The sequence below is a fragment of the Rattus norvegicus genome, chromosome 1 (genome assembly GCF_021556685.1).
Source record: "Rattus norvegicus strain SHRSP/BbbUtx chromosome 1, alternate assembly SHRSP_T2T, whole genome shotgun sequence".
Classification (NCBI taxonomy): Eukaryota; Metazoa; Chordata; class Mammalia; order Rodentia; family Muridae; genus Rattus; species Rattus norvegicus.
Genome location: NC_141534.1, coordinates 235,528,108 through 235,548,647, shown reverse-complemented (window position 1 = coordinate 235,548,647; position 20,540 = coordinate 235,528,108). Strand labels below are relative to the sequence as shown.

Below are 20,540 nucleotides of genomic sequence, written 5' to 3'. Positions count from 1 at the left end.
TGGCATTTAAGTCACTTGAACATGCCAAAGTCATGTATGTGTGTATGTGTGTGTGTGTGTGTGTGTGTGTGTGTGTGTATGTATGTATGTATGTATGTAACAAGGGCACTGGCTACATACATCAGTTTTATTTAACCCTCTTTTAGGAGCTGGGAAAACATCACTAGAAACTGACTTGACAGTTCTCATGAAAGAAACTCAAGTGACTCCATGTTTTTTAACTAATTCATCTGTAGCTCAGCAGGACGCGTTTCCAATCTGTAAGAACAGCTGCTGCGGGTTTATGTGTTAGATGAGTCTGGAAGGCTTGTGACAATTAGCCTGGGGGAGTGTTTCTCTACTTTCAAATCTAAACTGCATCTGACAGCCTAATCGACTGGGGGTAGGTGTGGTGGGCTGGTGCAGACCTTCTGAACAGAGGGAACAAGCTCTTTCAGCCAGTCCTCCTGCTGTTTTTTCACTTGCAAGGACTAGAATTTGCCTTTCTGTGCCCATTACTTAAGACAAATCTGGTTTATAGGCTGGTTATTTCAACGGGAGACCCTGATACCCACCCCAAGGGATTGGCTAAAGTGAATGGATACAACAAAGCCAGCACTGGTTTCTGCTTGAGTAGTGTATTGGCACATGATGAAGGGCAGAACCAGGGGAGTCATCTGAAAGAACAGAGCCCCGACTGAGAAAATGCCTCCATAAGTTCGGGCTGTAGGCAAGACTGTAGAGAATTTTCTTAATTAGTGTTTGCTTGGGGAAGGGCTCAGCACATTGTGGGTGATGCCATACATGGGCTGGTGGTCCCGGTTTCTATAAGAAAGCAGGTCAGGCAAAGCATGGGGAGCAAGCCAGTAAGCAGCACCCCTCCATGGCCTCTGCAATAGTTCTTGCCTCCAGGGTTCTACCCTCTCTGAGTTCCTGTGCTGATTTCATTCAGTGATGGGTATGGAAGCATTAAGCGAATAAACCCTTTCCTTCCCAACTTGGTGACAGTGTTTCATCACAGCAGTAGTGACCCAGTCTAAGACAGGGGTCAATCTATGGGTCTCAAATTCACCCACGGCAGTCAACTATTCTACCACCTAGTTACACATCCCGCCCACTGTTATTTCTCTTAGTGTAAGAAAGTCAATAATTGGGGTTGGGGATTTAGCTCAGCGGTAGAGCACTTGCCTAGCAAGCGCAAGGCCCTGGGTTCAGTCCCCAGCTCCGAAAAAAAGAAAAAAAATCAATAATTACCCTAACACACTTAATTTTCCCAGACACCCGGTGTTCGATTTCCATGTTATAGAAGTCTGTTTGTTAAAGGCTTTGTAGAAATAGAATCCAGGGAGTCAACTTGAATCTCTGGTCTTTCCATTACCCCAATGTCTCCCTCTGTTGAAAAGATGCTGGGAGAATCCTCTGGACCCCAGTGCTGATGATGCGGCCTAGCTTTTATCTAAACCCAAGGTGGACATCAGTGGAGTGGCTGTGAGTCTGATACTTACTTCAGGGTCAGCACCTTCACCAATATTCTGTTGCCCAGATGTTCCTTAGGACATTCTGGTACTGGACGGATTTCCACAGCATCCTCCTGTTAACAGTCACATCGTAAAGAAGTCGTTAGCCACTGCCCATCAGGCCTCGTAGTTGGAGTTAAGCCAGGGGAGGAAGGGCTGCCCTCCTTGTCCCTGCTTTACTTCTAGCTGCAGAATAATGCTCTGGCTTGAGAAGAGAGTTTGCCATCCACCTGCCAACATGTAAAGCCAGCAGGTGCAGCAAGCATGTTCTCCTCTCAGAAAAGGAGCATTTAAGAGAAAGTGAGAGAGAAAGGGAAAAGGGAGGGAGGAATGGATGGAGGGAGGGAGGAATGAATGGAGGGAGGGAGCGAAGAAGGAAAGAAGGAAGAGACGGAGGAAAGACATGGAAACATAGCTATGGCTTAGTAACATCTACCAGACAGCATTGCAAAAATTTGTGGCTCGTCTTTTTCCCTGCTCTGAAGCTGTAAATACACATTCAAAAAACCACTTCTCTTTCCAAGTTTTTTATTTGTATATCGTGTTTCTATTTACTGTGTGTGTGTGTGGGGGGGGAGGCGCTTGCTTGCTTTGTGCATTATGTGTGGCACACACACACACATACACACACACACACCACGGTTTGTATGTAGATATCAGAGGAAACCTCCAGTTGTGTCTCTTCTTCCACTTTGTGGTCTCCAGTGATCACCTCAGGTCCTTGGGTTTGGTGAAGAGCACCTTCAACTGCTGAACCATCCTCCTAGCCTCTTGGCAAGAGTTTTAATAAATAAATTTGCTGTCTATTTCAGACTTGAAATTTCAGATTTCAGACTTGAAATTTGAGTCAAAATAACTATCAATATTTATAATAGAGCCTTGTCTTGGTTTGTTTTTTAGTATCTTAAATAGGTTTGAAGTTGAATTATAAGTTATATGCATGTACGCAGCTAACATATGCTGATGGTCTAGGTGTAAGACAACTGGGTGTTGACTAAGAGCTACCAGCCATCAAGTTCCATCACAACTTTACATTTAAATCTGTGCCACGGACCATGTTAACTGTATCCCTATTCTGCAAAGACAAATAATATGCAATTTTGAAGCTTTAATTCACACTCTCACAGCAGGCTAGCCTACCCTACTGGTGTAGAATCATGGGCTAATGCTCATAGGAAGCCAAAGCACTGGGTCATTGTCTCTTGTCTTTTCCTGACCAATAAATGGTCAGGGTTCTCTCACCCCAACACAGCTCAGTAATCACTTTTCCCAAAAGCACTTGCCACCTCATGGTTACCTCTGTACCTAGTTTGGTGGGATGATCCAAGTAGTAAACTTACCACCACCCTCCTCCTCTCCAGCACCCACTGAGAGGCATTTTGCTGGTAGAACTACTGACTTGCCCTCAGCAGAGGTGAGCTGGGCTCCTATAGAGAAAGCTGGGACTGTCAAGGTTACCAGAGCAGATACCTCTGCAGGAAAGACCCACTTTCTGGAGGAAACATCACATTTAGTATTTCTAATAGTAGCTTTGGTTTGAATTAGAACTTTGAGAATATTCTTTAAATAATCATTAGTTGAGGAAATTTTAAACACATAGAGGTAGAGGCACTAGTCAAGGGAACCACTATTCTTGTTCACTTGGCTCCAACAATGTCAGCACAGGCTGCCTGATTTTGCCTTTACACTCCCTTGTCTGTTCCCCACACTTAATATTGGATTACTTAGAAGCAAGTCCCCACACATCAGAGAGTTTCATATGTAACTATTACAGTACACGGGGGTGGGGGGGACGACTTTAAAACATCAGTAGTAACATTGTTGACCTGAAATTTAACTCCCATCTTTTACTGTCACAAAATACTTTGTATCAGTTTGCTAAGTCAGGTTTCCTAAGCTTCTTGTGTCTGAATTTATTGAGGCTTCACATGTACCAGAAATAAGAGATAAGTCCCAAGTAGCAGAAGGTGGAAATGGGATGCTTCCTAATTGAGTGGATTCCTGAGGTTTTCCTCATCCTGGTGTGTGTGTGTGTGTGTGTGTGTGTGTGTGTGTGTGTGTGTGTGTGTGTGTGTTTATGTGTATATAGAGGAATATAAATGCTATGTGTTTGCCCATATATGTGTATGCATTTCTATTAAGAGAAGAGACAGGAGGGAGAAAGAAAAAAAAGCATGATATCTTCCATTTGCTATGGATCTGGTAATCTAGTGCCAACTCCACATCTGACTCCTGTGATTTTGTTATGAGAGCCAGTGAGTACCCTCCTCCTCTGTTTAAAAGCGTGTTTAGTTAGGTTCCATCATGTGTAACCAACCGACTATGCAGTAGACTACTCTGTGATGTGAAGTAAAAGAAGGGCATTTTTTTTAAATTTTATTTTTCTTGGATACTTTGTGTATTTACATTTCAAGTGTTATCCCCTTTCCCATCCCCTTCTCCCGTTCCCCCAGCATCTATGAGGATGCTCCCACTACCATCCACCCACTCCCACCTGGACACCATGGCATTCCCCTACACTGGGAAAATGAGCCTTCACAGGACCAAGGGCTTTTCCTCCTATTGAAGCTGGACAATGCCATCCTAAGGATTAACACAGAGGATGTCTGTTGCAGGATGAGTCTGAATTAGGGAAGGGCTTGCATGCTGACGACTTGGTAGCTAAATCCCTTGACCTTTTCTATGGACTCTTAAATTCTCAACAAAAGAGTTTGCCCTTCTAATGTTTTTTACTAGGAAATAAAATAGGGTAACATAAAATAATCTCATGTCATTAAAAAAAATCAGCATTTATAATCTTTTTAGAGCGGGCAGAATTCACCTCTGTTCCATAGGTCTTTCTCGGCTAAAGTTCAAGTGACCAGCACAAATGCCATTTCTTTGAGAATAACTTCAAAATATTAAAGGGTGGTGTAGAGGCTCTCAAGCATTTTACACATTCCAGTTTACAAGCAGCTGGTATGCTAATTACACCGTGTTCTTCTCCATTCCATAAAAGCAGCCATTGGGACCTCAGGTAAGATATAACTTTCAGCCCCCATCTGAGTTTCTGCATTGTCTCAAAAGCCGTAAATATCAAAGCTCTACACAACAGTTTACGGTTCATTTTTTGAACATCTTCCCACTCAATCCAGGGAGATGGTGAGTGTCTGAGTCATCCTGTCCCCTCCTGTACCTTCTTCTCACATACAATGTCCACTTTACTGTCTTGTGTTACACTGAGTGTCTCCATCATGGAGATGGGCAGAAAGCAAGAAAGTAAAGTTCAAATCTGTCAGATCCAATATTTCTTGACAAATCTGATTTTTTAAAGTCTTAATGTGAATAAAGTTGAAACATTAGAAGAACTCATCTGTGTTTTAACAGTGTGTGCTGTGACCAGGTTGTTGTATGCAGGCATGTAAGCAAGCACAGAGACTGTTAAGGCCCCTGATTTATAATTTAGTTCAACAGCTGGATCCTGAAGAAATTGCTTAAATGTTTCCACTCTTAGATCCTAGTTCAAAATACGGTGATGATAATATTGCCCAAATTCTTCGTAATTAGTTTTAAAACAAACATTTAAATTGATAGTAAAATTATATTTATGGGATAAAACGAGACATCGTATGTATTCACTGTAGGAAGAAGTTTTGTTTGTTGTTTGTTTTTCAAGACAGGGTTTCCCTGTGTAGCCCTGGCTGTCCTAGAACTAGATCTGTAGACCAGGCTGGCCTCGAACTCACAGAGATCCACCTGCCTCGGCCTCCCAAGTGCTGGGAGTAAAGGTGTGTACCATCACCACCCAGCAGCAGAAGATTCTTATACAATACCTTGCAAATTTATCATTGTGCTTGGTGGTGAGAAAGTTAAGTTTACTCTTATGAACAGTTTAAAAATGTACACTACCATAGCATTAATTATGGTCACCACAAAGTAAAAGGCAGTGTTCTAGTTTAACTAAAACTTTGTTTTGATCTCTCCCTATCTGTCTACCCACAGGTTTTAATTAGTTCCTCTTTACTTTCTCTTTATGAAATACTTTTTATGTGTTCTATGTAAGAAAAAAACATCTGTCCCGTGTGTGTGTGGGGGTGTCTGTCTGTCTGTCTGTCTGTTCTCTCTCTCTCTCTCTCTCTCTCTGTGTGTGTGTGTGTGTGTGTGTGTGTGTGTGTGTGTGTGTGTGTGTGTGTACCTGGAACTCACCATTGTGGTTAGATTGGCCCCAGGATCCGTCTGTCTCTGTGCCCAGGGCCGGGGTTACAGACACACGCCACAATGTGCAGCATTCATGTAGGTGCTGGGGTTCTTACACCTGTGCAGCTAACACTTTACCCACTGAGCTGTCTCCCAGCCCCAAGGTACCTACTGATCGATTTAATGATGAGCAATCTATTTTTCAGTGTATCGGCTTAGTCTTTAACTTTCCCATTTATTTTTATATTTGTTTGTGCTGGGGGCAGGAGGGGTGGAGGTCAGAGAACAACCTTCAGGCGTCAGTTCTCTCACCAGCATGTGGGTTCTGGGGATGGAACTCTGGCCACCAGTATGCTCCGTCTTCCTTGTCCCAACATGTTTATCTTTAATCTGCTTCAGAAGAAACTGCAACTAAGACACATAGCTAAGAAACCAAGATGAGTGGAAAATAAAGACAAAAGAGAAGCAACTGGGGACACATAAACGTAAGCTGCCCTGCTCAGTGGTCATCAGAAATGTGACTCCAGGCAAGGGATGTTCAGGGCTTGAGGGACATCTCCCTCTACGTCCTCCTAGGGGTGGGGCTGGATGATGAGCAGGCCACTGTCCTGTGTGACACTGCCACAGTGGACTTGAAGCTGCAGCTCCTTCCTGCTGCTTCAGGTCTCCTTACAGGGCAGTGGGGAGTAAATCAAAGGGAGCGGGGTGGGGAGGAGTGGGAAGCCAAGAAGTCACAGGAGCAGCAGCCACAGAGGAGCAGGCTCAGGCTTTCTGATGTCTAGCTTGGTCCAGGGACCAAACTTCAAAGATTTACATCTACAGACAGGTACATTATCTTCGATGCAGTTTCCCCAAATCTTATTCATTTTTATCATTTGTCCATGCGTGTTTATATGAGGACCCCTGTGCAGGCCTGTGCCTCAGTGGGGATATGGAGGTGAGAGGACCATTCTGTGAGGATGTGGAGGTGAGAGGACCATTCTGTGGAGGTGTGAAGGTGAGAGGACCATTCTGTGGAGGTGTGGAGGTGAGAGGGCCATTCTGTGGCATCTGATCTCTCCCATCACTTTTATGTGAATCTGGGGAATCAAACTCAGTTCTCCAGGTTTGCCTGGGAAGCACTCTTGTGCACTGAGCCACCTCTCCAGTCCCATGATCTTGGTTCTTGTAACTGAACTTTATATAAAACATGAACAGCAGAGTGGCTGTCTGTACTGGTGAGATCTGGAGTGCAGGGATCCTGAAAAACAAAAGTAAGGGCTGAAAAGAGCCCATAACACACAAGGAGTCAAAGCACATAAGGGTTGAATGATGGCTACTCTCACGTCATCCAAAGTGCTCCAGCAAATAACTGCAGACGACGTCTAAACTGCTCTGGGCAAATTCAGTAAAGAGAGAGCTGGGAAAACAGGATCCTAAAGCTTCACACACTAGGGGCATGGCTGTGATTATCTCTGCCCAGAGCATATTCAAAGCAGGTGTCTCCACTTGCTCATTAGGGCCACAGGGGAAAAATCTTAACAAAGCCTTTAATAACACCAAGCTTTAAGTAACAAAGTGTTTCTGTTGGGCTAGTTATGAAACACCCCCCCAAGTAGCTGGATGGTTGGCTCTGAGTGGTATACTGTACACAGACCCTTGAAATGTTCAGAAAATTCAAGTGCTATGAGAATTCTAGTTATTGCTATAAGAATTCCATCAATATGATGATCAATAAATGGCTCTCCAATTATACAAGTGTGCTTAAGTGAAAGGGAGCCACACAGTAAGCAATCTGATCTCCACGCTGTTCTACAGTGGCAGAGAGCAGAAAAATACTTGGCTTCCCTTGTCACCAATATCCGCTCCTGTGGGAACCTGTACCCACCTCATCTACGGATGGATAGAGGGCGAAGAGCTCAGCCGTCCGATTGGTCTTTCGGGCCTCCTCTTTCTCCTTCTCAAAGTCCTCAGCACTCAGCTGAAGCAGGTTTTCCAGCCGCTCGTCAGGCTGCAGGCTGCGGAGGTCGAAGTCACAAGAAGTGATGGGGCCCTTCCCAGACACATCACACAGCACGTTGAAGCGATGGCGGGGTCCCGTCTGTTACAGAAAACAATCGGTCTTCATGAGGGACAGGGATTTCATTTGTCAATGAGAACTAGACTCAGGGATGTCTCAAGACTGCTCCTGCTGGGGCCTACAGATTCTTGTGTCTGAAGGGATTTTTGTTGGTTTAATTTGTTTTGTTTTAACAAACTGAGGTCTTGACAAGACCGCTCTTGGCTTTCTGGTGGGACTATCCTGAAGTGAGGTGCTCTTTCTCTCCTGGAAGCAAGTCATTACTCACCAGTTACATAAGCCAGTCCTGAGCAGGGATGTGAAAGCGTCACTGTGTTCCTATCAGTTATTGGCCGGAGCCAAGTCTCTTGGGAACCTTGCTCAAGTCTCAGGCTGGAGCAAACAGACAGAGCTGGGACAAAGCATAGCCTGGACTTCGAATGGAGAACATTTTTCTAATCAACTTCAGAGCTTGCTTCTAGACTAGAAATTAAGACGAACGCTAAGGAGCCTTCAAAAAGTGTAAATACACTTTAAAGCTGAGTGTTAAGTTTGCAAATACAGAAATATGGGGTTGGGATCCTGTCACAGGGTCTTAGGGGCTGGGATCCTGTCACAGGGTCTTACTAATGGCTATGGGAGCAAGCGTCAAAGAGAAACCACAGAGTCTCAGCTACAGCTTCTAGGTGCAATGGGAACCCATCCACCTCTGTCTGGTTTCTTACCTACAACATCAGCCCGACGGACAAGCACACTGACTTAAAAACAGTGTGCCATGGCTGGTTCTTCTACATTTCTGTTCTAAAATACACACAGCCTAAACATCATCTCAGTCATCTTCGGACAGAGTTAAGGACTTTCATTCTATAGAGCAGCCGTCCTTACTTTCCATGTGGTTCTTTACATCTTGCAAGACTGAAACTCTGTACTCACCACACACTAACTTCCCAGTCCTCCCCAGTTGCCAGGCAACCACTCTTGATGCCCCATCCTTCCACAATGGACACTTGATTGCTCCCATCTTTTGGCTACTGGGAGTAATGTTTCTGTGGACATGGGTATATGCAGCATTGAACGAATCAACTCTAACCACTCTGTGAAAATAATTGGAACAGCAATAACAGTAGCCAGCATTTACTGGAGACTAAGTGAAGCTGGCAAAATCTTTACACTTCTGACTCAATACTCACCATCTCGTGAGGTACACAGTTATCATCCTTGGTTTCCAGGGAAGGTAACTAAAACCCAGAGAGGCTAATGATGAATGATCACTAAGAAAGGTCAGGCAATCTGAAGGTGAAGTTTTGACTGACTCATCCTGGTTCTAACAGGGTGGGACCAACTGCTGGTCCCATCCCCAACTACAGCCCCTTCACTTTTTCCATTTTAACCACTGTGCTTTGGGGTTCTTATTTGAATCCTAGTTTCTGCAGCTAGCTATAAACCACTTTGAGGAAAATAGTCACTGACTCAATGGTACTTGAAAAAAGTTCCTCCTACTTGAATGTTCATGAGTCTGACTTTTACTCTAGTTTTTTTTTAAAAAATTGACAGCATGCCTCGGGCAGAGCCGCCTGTCTCCTGGTAACCACGTTTGCTGACAGGAAGTACCTGAGTGGCCGGTTCACTGCACTCCAAGGTTTCTGACTCAAACGTCTGTTTCTGAAGCGTCTTGTGAAAATCTCTGCGAGATCCAGTCTTTTTGAAGCTGCAAAACTCTGGACTTCCTTGGTTTCTTTCATTGTTGACACAGTTCGATGTGGAGGGAGATGGGGAATGGGAGAGAGGGAGAAAGAGGCAAGGCATTAGGTTAAAAATAAAGACACGGGGAAGCAGTGGAGGAGGCTGCACAGAGGACGGTTGTAAGGCCTCCCTCCATCTAACTACGCGCCCAGCCCTCACACAAAGCTCTGTTGTAAGCATGAACCGGCCTCCTGGCTGGCCCATTGTGAAAGGCAGGCACGCCTGGGAAAATGCCACTTGTAGAGGTGTGGTCACTTCAGCTGTGGGCACTTGGCTGCAGTGTAAGAGGCTGAGCTAAATCTAGCAATGTGTAGAAGCAGCAAATAGAGAGCGTGTGAAGATTAAAAAAAAAAAAAAAAAAAGAAGAAGCCATTTCAACTCCACATCAATGTTCTTAATGAGTAAGAAAAGCAGGACACCGCTAAGGAAAAATACAAAAAAAATAATTTATGCACCAACATTCTTTGCTAACAGGCCTACTCTGGAAACTTCAGGAGAACTCTGTCAGAGGGATGGGAATATAGATCAGTGTCAGTGGTCAAGCTCTTACCCAGCATGCTTGAGGGCCTAGATTCATTGGTGTGTGTTCTCACACTCCCTCCCTCTGTCTTCTCCCTCCTTCCTTCCCCTCTTCCAGCCTTCCCTCCCCTCCCTCCTCTCTCTTTTCCTCTCTCTCTCTCTCTCTCTCTCTCTCTCTCTCTCTCTCTCTCTCAGAGGAGTCTAAAAACAGAACGGTCAAGGCACTCACTGAAGAAGTAAGACCATGACGGAAAGGGCAAGAGCTCTAATTTGTCATTTCAAAACCAACATGGACATTCCCTATTTTTCTGACTGAAAGGCTTCGTGGTAAACATGCTACAAAGTGTACACACACCTAATTTGTGTGCTTTCTGCTTTTACTGTAAAGACTGCTGTGCCGGCTGTAAAGGGACATGAATGGGCTAGAGTCTATTAGGCAGCTCAAATGGCCTATGGGTAAAGAGAGACCCATAGGAAGCCAGCAGTGATTCAAACGCCCTTTATAAGTCTCTGAAAGGGTAGGGACATTGCAGGAAGAGAGGCACACGCAGCAGGTACTGAAGGTATGGTTCACTGTATTAGTTAAGGAGGCAGGAGATGCCCCAGCACCTTGGGCTGGGAAGCCAGGGCAGGGCTTCTCTTGCTCAGAAGACAAAAAAAAAAAAAAAAAAAGCTTTTGAGGAAAAGAGACAAAAAGCCTGGAGGCTCTCTGTAAGGGCAGTCTGGCAACTATTCTAAGTCTGGGTTACTATGACTGGCCAGTTTCAGTGCTACTTGGCTATTTCTGTGCCTGGCCCAATCTATTGTAATAAGGAATAAGGCTGGGCAAAAAGCAGGCTGAATGAGGCACTAACAGAGAAGAAAATGGCCATACATGAATAAGGATAAATACTTAGAAAAAAATCAAGAAAAACAACTATAATAATTTCTTACTTGGAGTTCCTAAATATCTGAAAACAAAAATGAAATGTGTGTGTGTGTGTGTGTGTGTGTGTGTGTGTGAGAGAGAGAGAGAGAGAGAGAGAGAGAGAGAGAGAGAGAGAGAGAGAGAGTGTGAGTATTAGTTTCAGTTGTTCTGAGTAAATGAAGAGTGAATTATAAATAATCGACATCTGGCAACTTCTTGAAAGTTATTCTCAGCCAACAAGTCTAGGGAGTCACATGGAGGGGGATAGCAGGACCTTCTTTGTGTGTAAAGGAAAAAAGAAACCCGAGGTGGGTAGCAAGGTGGCTCATAGGTAATGGTGCTTGCCACCAAGACTTATGGCTTGAGTTTGATCCCTGGAACCCAAATAAGGGAAAGAGAGAGGAACTTCCATGGTTGTCTTGTAGCCTCTGGGCACACCCTGTGAGCAGTTCCTAACCAGCTAAACTCACAAATAAATAACTGAGAAGATAAAAGTAAAGCTGAGAGTGGTCTAGTCACCATGTCTACTTGGCCACACGGTGGGTGGTCTGATATCCCAGGAAGAGGAAATAATCAAATTAAAGTAGTGGCAAATATAGGCAAATAAGAGTTGTCTTGCAATTAGACCCAAATGAGGATACACTAGGCCTGTAGTTATTAGATCTTTAATGCCCTATGTGGAGCAGAAAAAAAAAATAAAGACCAAATACGAACACCAATCCCTCTGAATCTATTCTAACTCTCCATGATGGTGTCTGCAGTTACTTTTTAGGACCCATTCTCTCCAGAGAGAACTGACTCCGAAGAAGGTTCAGTGTTATAAGCTCAAGGAAAACTTGGGTTACAGAGAAAAAAAACAGACAAACAAACAACTGGGGAAGCAGCTGAAAGACTTACGGTGTTGCTATCTTAGCAACCAGGACTACACTCTGCTAGCTTGCCTTTTCCACCATCTTATAAATTACATCTATTTCTAAGAGTGTTTACTTATGAGCAAGGACACAGACACAGACACAGACACAGACACACAGACACACACACACACACACACACACACACACACACACACACACACTTCAGCCTCGGGGACTTGTTCTTTGGAAAGCAGTAAGACTGTTGTGCCCATGTTGGAGTCAGAAAACTTTTCTCCCCTTCCTCATACCCTTTGGCATCCACTTCCCCATCCTAAAAAATCTCAGAAAGTCAGTGTTCAGTGTTCTTCTTGGAAGCAGGGGTAGTGTTGGCTGGGGAGAGGTAGGGGCTGGCAAGCGCAGAGGTGACTCACTCCAGAAGTGCCAGCATGGAAGGAGTCACCACTGAGTAGGTAGTGAGACCGCTGGCTCAGTGCCTCTGGCTACAGGCATCTCAGCCTAGTCACCCCACCCTGGCAACTGACTCAGACAAAGCCAAGTTCCCATTGAGCCCATGTGAAGAAGAGACGAGGAAGATGGGGAAATAGGCAGACTGGGAGAACAACTGTCCACGTGAAATGGATACAGCCATCGTTTGCCAAACTCGGTCTTAAACACCTTTTTTACACACTCAGGAACATCCCAAAACCAAAGACTTCTTGAAAGCATTCTCTTTAGAGGCCAGAGTGTGCAGCTGGCAGGATCTGGCTGAGTGAGAGAGGCCTGAACTTAGATGCTGGCTCCTTGTGAATTACTTCGTCAAGAGAGACAGATCTGGGCAGGTGGCCTCATGTCTCTGAGCCACAGGTTCCTCGGGTGTGGAAAGGGGGGCAACCGCAGTTCACCTTAAGAGTATATTGTGAGGGTCAGAGAATAATAGTGTCCTTTTCTCTCTTGTCCCTTCTCTCTCCGTCTTCCTTTCCTTCCCATTTCTCAAACACTTCCCCCATCTTTCCCCCTCTCCCTATACAGCGAGGTTAAAACCTTAAGGTGCATTGGAAAGGGCAGCCTGGGAAAAGCGGAGCTGGAACTGGAATCCAGGATAGGGTAGGAAACGCATTGGTTGTGAGAGTGCTGCCCTTACAGAGGGGTGAACTGGAGCCCAAATGGTGCAAGGCAGATATCTGAGCCTGGGCAGCCAGGAGCGTGATCACCACTGAGCCCGAGTCTAACAAAGGAGCAATTATAAGAAGGGACACTCGACATGAGGTGTCAGGCTTGGGCTCGGTGACAAGGCCCCAAGTACCAAGGGGCATCCTGGTATTGTGTCAGTGCAAGAAGAGGCTCATCTAGGTAGGCATGGGAAGCCTGGCGTCAGAACCAGAATAGGAGGAGGAGGCTGACTGGGGTGGAGGAGAATATGGGAAATGGGTACACATAGGAGGATTAGACAACTTAGTAGAAACATGGTGGACACAGGAGCCATATTTTGCCAAATAAAGCGGTTTAAATATCAAAGGGAGAATGCGAGAGCAATTGCTGTGAAGTCAGATGGCTGTGTCAACAGGAGCTCATGGTTTCCACTCTGTTCACTGACAGGATGTGAGGAGTAACACCTCAGTAAATATGAGCACACCTAACACATGTTCATCCGCTGTTGAGTAGCACAGTCCACTAAAGCATTCGGCTTCTGAGAGCCACAGCTAATTCCAGGAGGAGGAAGGGAAAATCTAAGAGTTCCTAGAATATCTTGTGTCAGAGAGCAAGAATGTCATCAATGACTGCTGGGGACATGTAAAAAAAAAAAGATGTAAGGGTCAAAGAGAATGACTCCAATCAAACTGAAGACCATTTGAACATCAAAATAAAACAGACAGGAGTTAAATCACTCAATAAAATGGGAAATTATAGTTCAATAAAATGGGAAATTATAGATCAATATTGATAGAAATAAACTGAAGATTTGATGAGGAGTGGGATATCATAACAATTAAACCCAAAGGGAGGAGCATTCTATAAAATAGCTGGCCCATAATTTCATAAGGCAGAGAAGTAAAAAGATAGACTGAGAAGGTCTTCTAGCATGAGTAAGGCTAAGGGTATGGGATACATAAGCACAGTGTGTACAACTTGGAACGAGATTCTTGGAAGAACATTCCTTGGCCATTTGATGAGAAAGTGAAATCTGAAGATTAGTGGTAATGAAATATTAATATTTATTTACAGAATGTGGGGGTTATATGGCAACAGTATAACGGCAAATGTACTTGTTTGTAACCATTACTCACCAATGTAGGCAGCGTGATGGGGAAATAAGGTAGTGAATTTAGTCTTTACCACATGATTAGTGGTAAGGAGGAGGAGGTCTTTGTTCTAGATTTACAATTTTTCTACAAATTTGAGGTTGTCTCTAAATAGAAGGAAATCAGTGTGCCACACTTGGCACTGTGGTAGAAACTACTGGGACCTCAATCAAGTGCCCTTTACCAACTCATGCATAATTCTCCAGCTGCTGTGAGCACAGGGATTGTCAACTCATCTGACCTTCTGGGCTCCCATGCCAACCTATGGCTGCATGGTTTTATAACGATTGGTATTGGAATACAATAGCCCCATACTTTAGAGTAGGATAGTGGGACAACTATACAGTCTGGCTTTTCTCTTCACAACTGATGCAGCCCAAGGCTAAATATGATCTGAGACCCATCCCCATCCTCAGCAGACTCCACCCCAGACTTTTTCTAAAGACCAACTCTTGAAGGACACAGGCATCAGAATCCCTGCCATGGTTCCTGCTTCTAGGGTGGCAACAAAGACAGTTATGTGCTAGCTGTCACCATTAGCATCAGGGACAACACTGTCCTGTGCTATGTCAATGAATGTGCTCTAAGTCCAGACGCTTACTTCACAAATACATTGAACTTAAAGGCTTCTAATATTTCTGCAGAATGGCATTGCTTTTGGAGGGGATCTGCACTTAGATGTCAGGAGGTAGAGCTCTGCAAAGAGCCCATTTTAGCATTCCACTTGTAGGATGCTACAAAGCCCTGAAAGGGTCTGTTTCAGGCAAATGTTTATAACTTTAATTCTCTTGAGAATAAGGTACCAAGGAGAACACGCGGCTGAGAGCACCTGGCCCCAGTGAATTCGGTCTACAATAAAAGATGCCACAATTACCGGGGAAGACACAGGCAACTAGAACTTAACGGGCATTTCTAGAGAAATGTCAAGAGGTTTTAAAAGCTCACAGAAGGCTGTGACAGTGTCTGGCCACGGCAGGGAAGGCTGGGTAGAAGCCTTTGACCGGGGCCTCCATGAAGGAGGTCTAGAGCAGGCTGTGGTGACGTTCCTAGCCAGGTTACTGCTTGTTCCGTGTAGGGCGAAGAGCACAGCTTGCTCTTTATGCTTTAAGAAGGCAGAGCACCTTGACAGCCCGCACAACAAATGTGTGTCGTAATAAGCAATTATTGATCAGGGAGACATTTTTATGGTGTTTTGGGAGTAACTGAATTATATGCACTGATGTGTTCAGTTTTTAATTGTTTACCAGTTCACTGGGAGTAAAAGTGGAGCAATAAAGCAGATGATACCCTATTCCTTGATATCCCCACTCTCCTTGAGTGTGACCTTCCTGCAGAATCGCCTTAATCACTCGGGATGAAAGACAAAGTCCAGGGACTTTTATGATGCTGCCCGTAACACCCATGAAATGTTTCACTGTCGCTATGGATAATGCACCGAAAATAAATAGCACGTAAACACATTTAATCACTGGAGAATTTGACTCACCACCAAGGCATGAAAACACTCTGAAGCTAATCACCCCAGCTTCATTTAGAGAAAATGAATTGCCTTAAAATCCCTACTATCGCCCAAAGGATGCTGTCAAACATAAGTCCACAAAAAATTATGAAGGCATATGAGACCAGGGTAAGAAGTAAACACAACCCCACACAAATCGTTGTGTCTATGGCTAGTATCAAAGCACACAAAACAAAAAGGCCATAAAAACCTGTTATCCTCACAAAAGTGTGGCAGTGCAGGCATGAAGCGTAGAAAGAGGTCTATCCAAGGAGTCCTTGTAGTGTAAGAATCACAGGTAAATAGTTCAAGGAAAAGAATATATTTTCTGGGTTTGTGAGGTAGCTCGGGAGGTAAAGACGCTTGCTGCTAAGCCACGCCACTTGAGTTCAAAGCCCTGGGCTCACATGGTGGAAGGAAAGGGCCTCTTCCTGCAAGTTGCTCTGGCTGACTTCCATATATGTGTATGCACGCAAATGCACACACACACACACATACACACACACACACACACACAGAGGCACAGACACAGAGGCACAGACACACGCATGTGCACACATGTAAAAAAAAACAGAAAAAAGTGAATATATTTCTACAAAAAGAGACCCTGCATTTTACATAACTCAACCTTTCCCTTTTGAGTGATAAAAATAAGCCTGGATCTCTCTTTCGTCCTTCACAGCACCCCTATCTATCTGATTTAGACATGCCAACGACAGGACTTGAGTGGCAAATGCCCACGGGATGATGAGAGGGGGAGGAGTGCAAGTGGCCATTACCCCCCGCACCTCTGCCCATTAAGTGGAATTCAAAGCCATTACCTCAGAGAATAAGGGCATAAAAAACTATCTCTAGATACTACAGAGAAATGTAATAGCGGCCAGGAGATAATTGAGGGATAAAGGAGCTGACGAGATCAATGCTTGACTGCATGGTTTTAAATGGCAAAGACGTGTTCAAGGAAGGCAAAATGGCTTCATTAAGATCAGACCTGTGCAGAAAGCAGGCTGCTACCCATCCCCAAAGCTCAGGAAAATATATGGTGTAGTCTGAGGGTGATTCCCTTGACACACTAATTGGAGTGTCTTCACTTTTTTTTTGTTTGTTTGTTTGTTTTTTGTTTTTTTTAGAATGTCATGTAACTGGAATTATTTACTGGCTGGCGAATTTTACTTAGCATAATGAATCTGGTGTTTCTGCGCAGTAATTTATAAATTCTATCATTTTGCTGAGCAGTATCTTTGCATGCACTTACCAGAGCTTGTTTTCTCATTACCCTGTTGAATACATTCAGTGTTATTTGTAATGCTGGCCCCTTCGAATAAAAATGTTTTAAGTATTTGCATAAAGACTTTTATGTGAACATAGGTTTTTGTTTCAGTTAGTCAAATCCCTAGAGATGGGACTTTGTGGTATATACTCGGATTATGTGCGTATATAAATATTTTATATTTACATAAATATGTATACATAGTTGGGCTTTTAGACCGAGGGAATAAAATCTAAATATATGAACGAGCATTCAGAAAGAAGGTAATAACAGCCCACAGTTTTAAATGACAACAAAATAAGACTGGGGGATGTAGCTTATTTTTATCAATAATACCCAACATCGGCAAGGAAATGGGTGAGAGGGGTAGCTCCATGTTGAACTGATCCTGAAGTGTTTTAGCAGAGTGTTTCTGGAGAACGATTTGGTAGAAGTAGAACATATTAGATGCCTGGGTCTCGTTTCTACCTTCAGAAACAGTCACAGTCATGTGTAGAACAAATGTTCTAGAATTTTTCATTATGGGAAGAAGAAACAATTACAGATTCATCAACAGAGAAAGAGCCATAGCTCCTGGGACATTCCTTTCCTCTGAGGAAATCAAGGCAGAAAAAAAAATGGCCTAGTTCTCTGAAACAAGATGATCTCAAAGATATTATTGAAAACTATGACGTATGCTTATAACTTACAAAAAGACAGACATTGGTGAGATATGAAGACTACAGGTAGAGACCAGGGAGATGATGGACACAAATCACAACCAATCAAAACACAGAGTTTGGAAGTCCAGTTCCAATGAATATATCTACAAAACAACTCCCACACCTAATGCTCAGGGAACGTTTCAAAAGGGGGTGGGTGAAAAGACTTGAAAAGCCAGAGGATCATGGAATTTGCTGTGAAATGTCATCTCTTAGTAATGTCAGAGTTACTCCCATGAAGTCTCACCAACATGACTTCCCCAACATGAGCTGACAATGACAGGCATACCAAAGTGGATGGTGGAAAGCCCATAGTGGCCATGGCATGCCTAACCAGGTCCTCGGAAGAGCACAAGTCCTCCTAACTGCTGAGCTACTTCTCTGTGCTATGGCCAGGAAGGGGCTCATGAAGCACCCCCTCTTAGCTGAGGAACACGCTACTGTAGTTGATGGTTGCTGAGAAAGAGTGTCCTTTCCCTTAGGGGTGTTGTGGCTGGGACATTACCCATGTTCTGGTTGATCCACCCACACCCATGTGCATGCCATCGGCACTGACTGGACCCAGTGGTAATTAGAGAAAGAGAAAAAGAAAAAGAAAAAGGAAAAGAAAAAGAAAGGAAGGAGAGTTGGAGGGTATTTGTTGGGGGAAGGCATCCAGGGGGAATAAGGAATGGATATGATCTAGTTATATTGTATATATATTTGACCATATATTACCAAAGAATACATAAATAAATGTGTTGTTTGAAAAGCTGTATTGAAAACATAGCAGGAGTGGGGTGATGAAGGGTGCCTGGATTTTCCCCATGAATAAAGCATTATGGGTACACACAGCGAACGAATGACTCCTGGGGGAGGTGTGTGTTGGAAGAACATGAGTAGGAGAAATATATTTTTCTTACTCAGCATTTCAGATTCACAGTCCCAGAAAATCAAATGTAGGGGTAGAAAAACTGCCCTTCTGTAAGACACCAGTCAAAGACTGTGAGAAGCTGCCAATGAGTGTTAGAGTAGGAGGCTTATCTCCTCCCACTAGCTTGTTTGGGGAAGGAAACTCATCGATGATGTGAGTGTGGTAAGAAGTCAGCCAGTGCTGATCCCCATCTCCAGTCTGCTTGACCTAACAGAAGCAGATAATGTTTACATAAGAGATAACTGCATGGACAATCATTGCTTCTGAAAAAGAAACGGGACATGGAGGAGGCAGAAACAGCAATCCAGTGGCTAAAGGTCAAGACCCATGGTTTAGCCCAAAACCAGACATCTAACCATGACAACGAAGAGAAAAAGTCTTAAGGAAAATACCAATGTGGATTTAATTACATAACTCATTCTAAATATTAAAATATAAAGACTTTTAAAAATAGACTGAGTATGGAACTTACATGGTAGAAAGGTTAATATATTTAACTTAAATAATAGTGCTGGGGAGATTACTCAGCAATCAGAGTATTTGCTGTGCAGGAAAGAAAATCAAAGTTTGGATCCCCAGAATCCATCTAAAAGCCTCAGAGGTGAGGACAGGGGATCCCTTAAGCAAGCTAGTGACACCGCCATATTTGCAAACTCTGGGCTTGACTGAGGGACTCTACTTCAATGAATAAAGTGAACAAAGAATCAAGGAAGGTACCTAATATCAACCTTGTGCTTTTACACGCATGTGAATACACAACCCCATATACACACATGCATACAAACATGCATACACACACACAACATTTAAAGGGAAAAAAGTTTGTTTGTGTTCTGGTTTTGTTTTTGTTTTTTGAAACAGGTTTGTGTGTGTGTGTGTGTGTGTGTGTGTGTGTGTGTGTGTGTGTGTGTGTGCGTGTGTGTGTGTGTATAGCTTGGCTGTCCTGGAACTCACATAGTAGACCAGGCTGGCCTTGAACTCAGAGATTCAACTGCCTCTGCCTCCCAAGTATTGGAATTAAAGGCGAGCACCACCACTGCCCCGAAATGGTAAAAAAGTTATCTAAAGTTTTACGAAACTGAATAGTTCAGTAGAGTTGTACAAATTTCTTAAGTAATGCGCCAAGGAAAAAAGTTACTGGTAGCCAACAAAAACATGAGAAAAAAATGTTCAATCAGATAATCAAAGAATGTCAAAAATCACAATTCTTTTACAAAATGAAGTATTGTATTTTATATTTGCTAATATTTGACATTTAATTCATGTATTGATTAAATCTCTGGTCTACTATTAAGTCTTAAATTTGTGCCTATATCTTAGGTATAGAAATTATAGGTTTTCCCCATAGGGAAAAAATCATGAATGTGTACAGGGTTTTAGGGAGAAGGACATTGCTGTACTGTCTAAAACTTAAGTACAAAAGCAAAAAAAAAAAATAGGAGAAACATGTGATATACATTCATTAAGCAATCATTAGTTACTGTGTTGAGGAAGAATAACTGAAAATGAAGACAGGAAATTTTTCCTTACTCTGAAAATTCAGGCTAAAATATAGCACTAGAGTTTGAGGTAGTGTTTATATAAACATATACGACAAAGAGATTTGATTCAAGGCTGGTCCATCACTGTCAAGTATGGCTATCTACCAAGAATGAAATCCGTTCATTTTGGTTTTGTTTCTCTACAGTTTCTTAAATTTCTACCACAAGCATTCTAAAGTCTTTTTTAAAAATAAAATCAAATCTGTGGGTGGTAGAAAAGAATCCCGGAGAGCCTGTACTAGCAGGAGGAGGGACAAGGACAGGGCTTCAAATAGAAAATAAATCCGAAGACAAAATTCAGTCCAATGGGGCTTTCTGTTTATTGTTCCTTCTTGGATTTCTTTTTTAGAACTTTAGATGCCCAGAAAAGTGCCTCTAAATATAACATTTTAGAGTCTGAAAACAACTTGTATTTATTAGTAGCACTGCATAGTCTTATTTGCCTGGCTGGCCATCTCTGCCTTCCACTTGTGTTCTAAGGGGACAGGGCTGGCATGCAGCTCTGTCATCACTACTGTCTCTGAGTGACTCTCCTCCCTCTGCAGCTACTAGCAACAGAATGCATACTTTTATTACCAAAAAGA

At 43.4% G+C, this 20,540-nt stretch overlaps 1 protein-coding gene across 3 annotated transcripts in view; it reads right to left on the bottom strand.

The window, feature by feature from the left end:
* Dock8 (dedicator of cytokinesis 8) overlaps window positions 1-20,540 on the bottom strand; it is a 191,425-nt gene that overhangs the window by 110,646 nt on the left and 60,239 nt on the right. For all 3 annotated transcript variants that reach the window (XR_015636764.1, NM_001037793.2, XM_087583984.1), the window contains 3 exon segments: window positions 9,322-9,445; window positions 7,540-7,752; window positions 1,485-1,570 (listed from right to left, as the gene is read on the bottom strand). Coding sequence is in view for 2 of the 3 variants with exons in the window: in NM_001037793.2 (NP_001032882.2) it covers window positions 1,485-1,570; window positions 7,540-7,752; window positions 9,322-9,445 (423 nt within the window). In the remaining variant the exon portion in view is untranslated.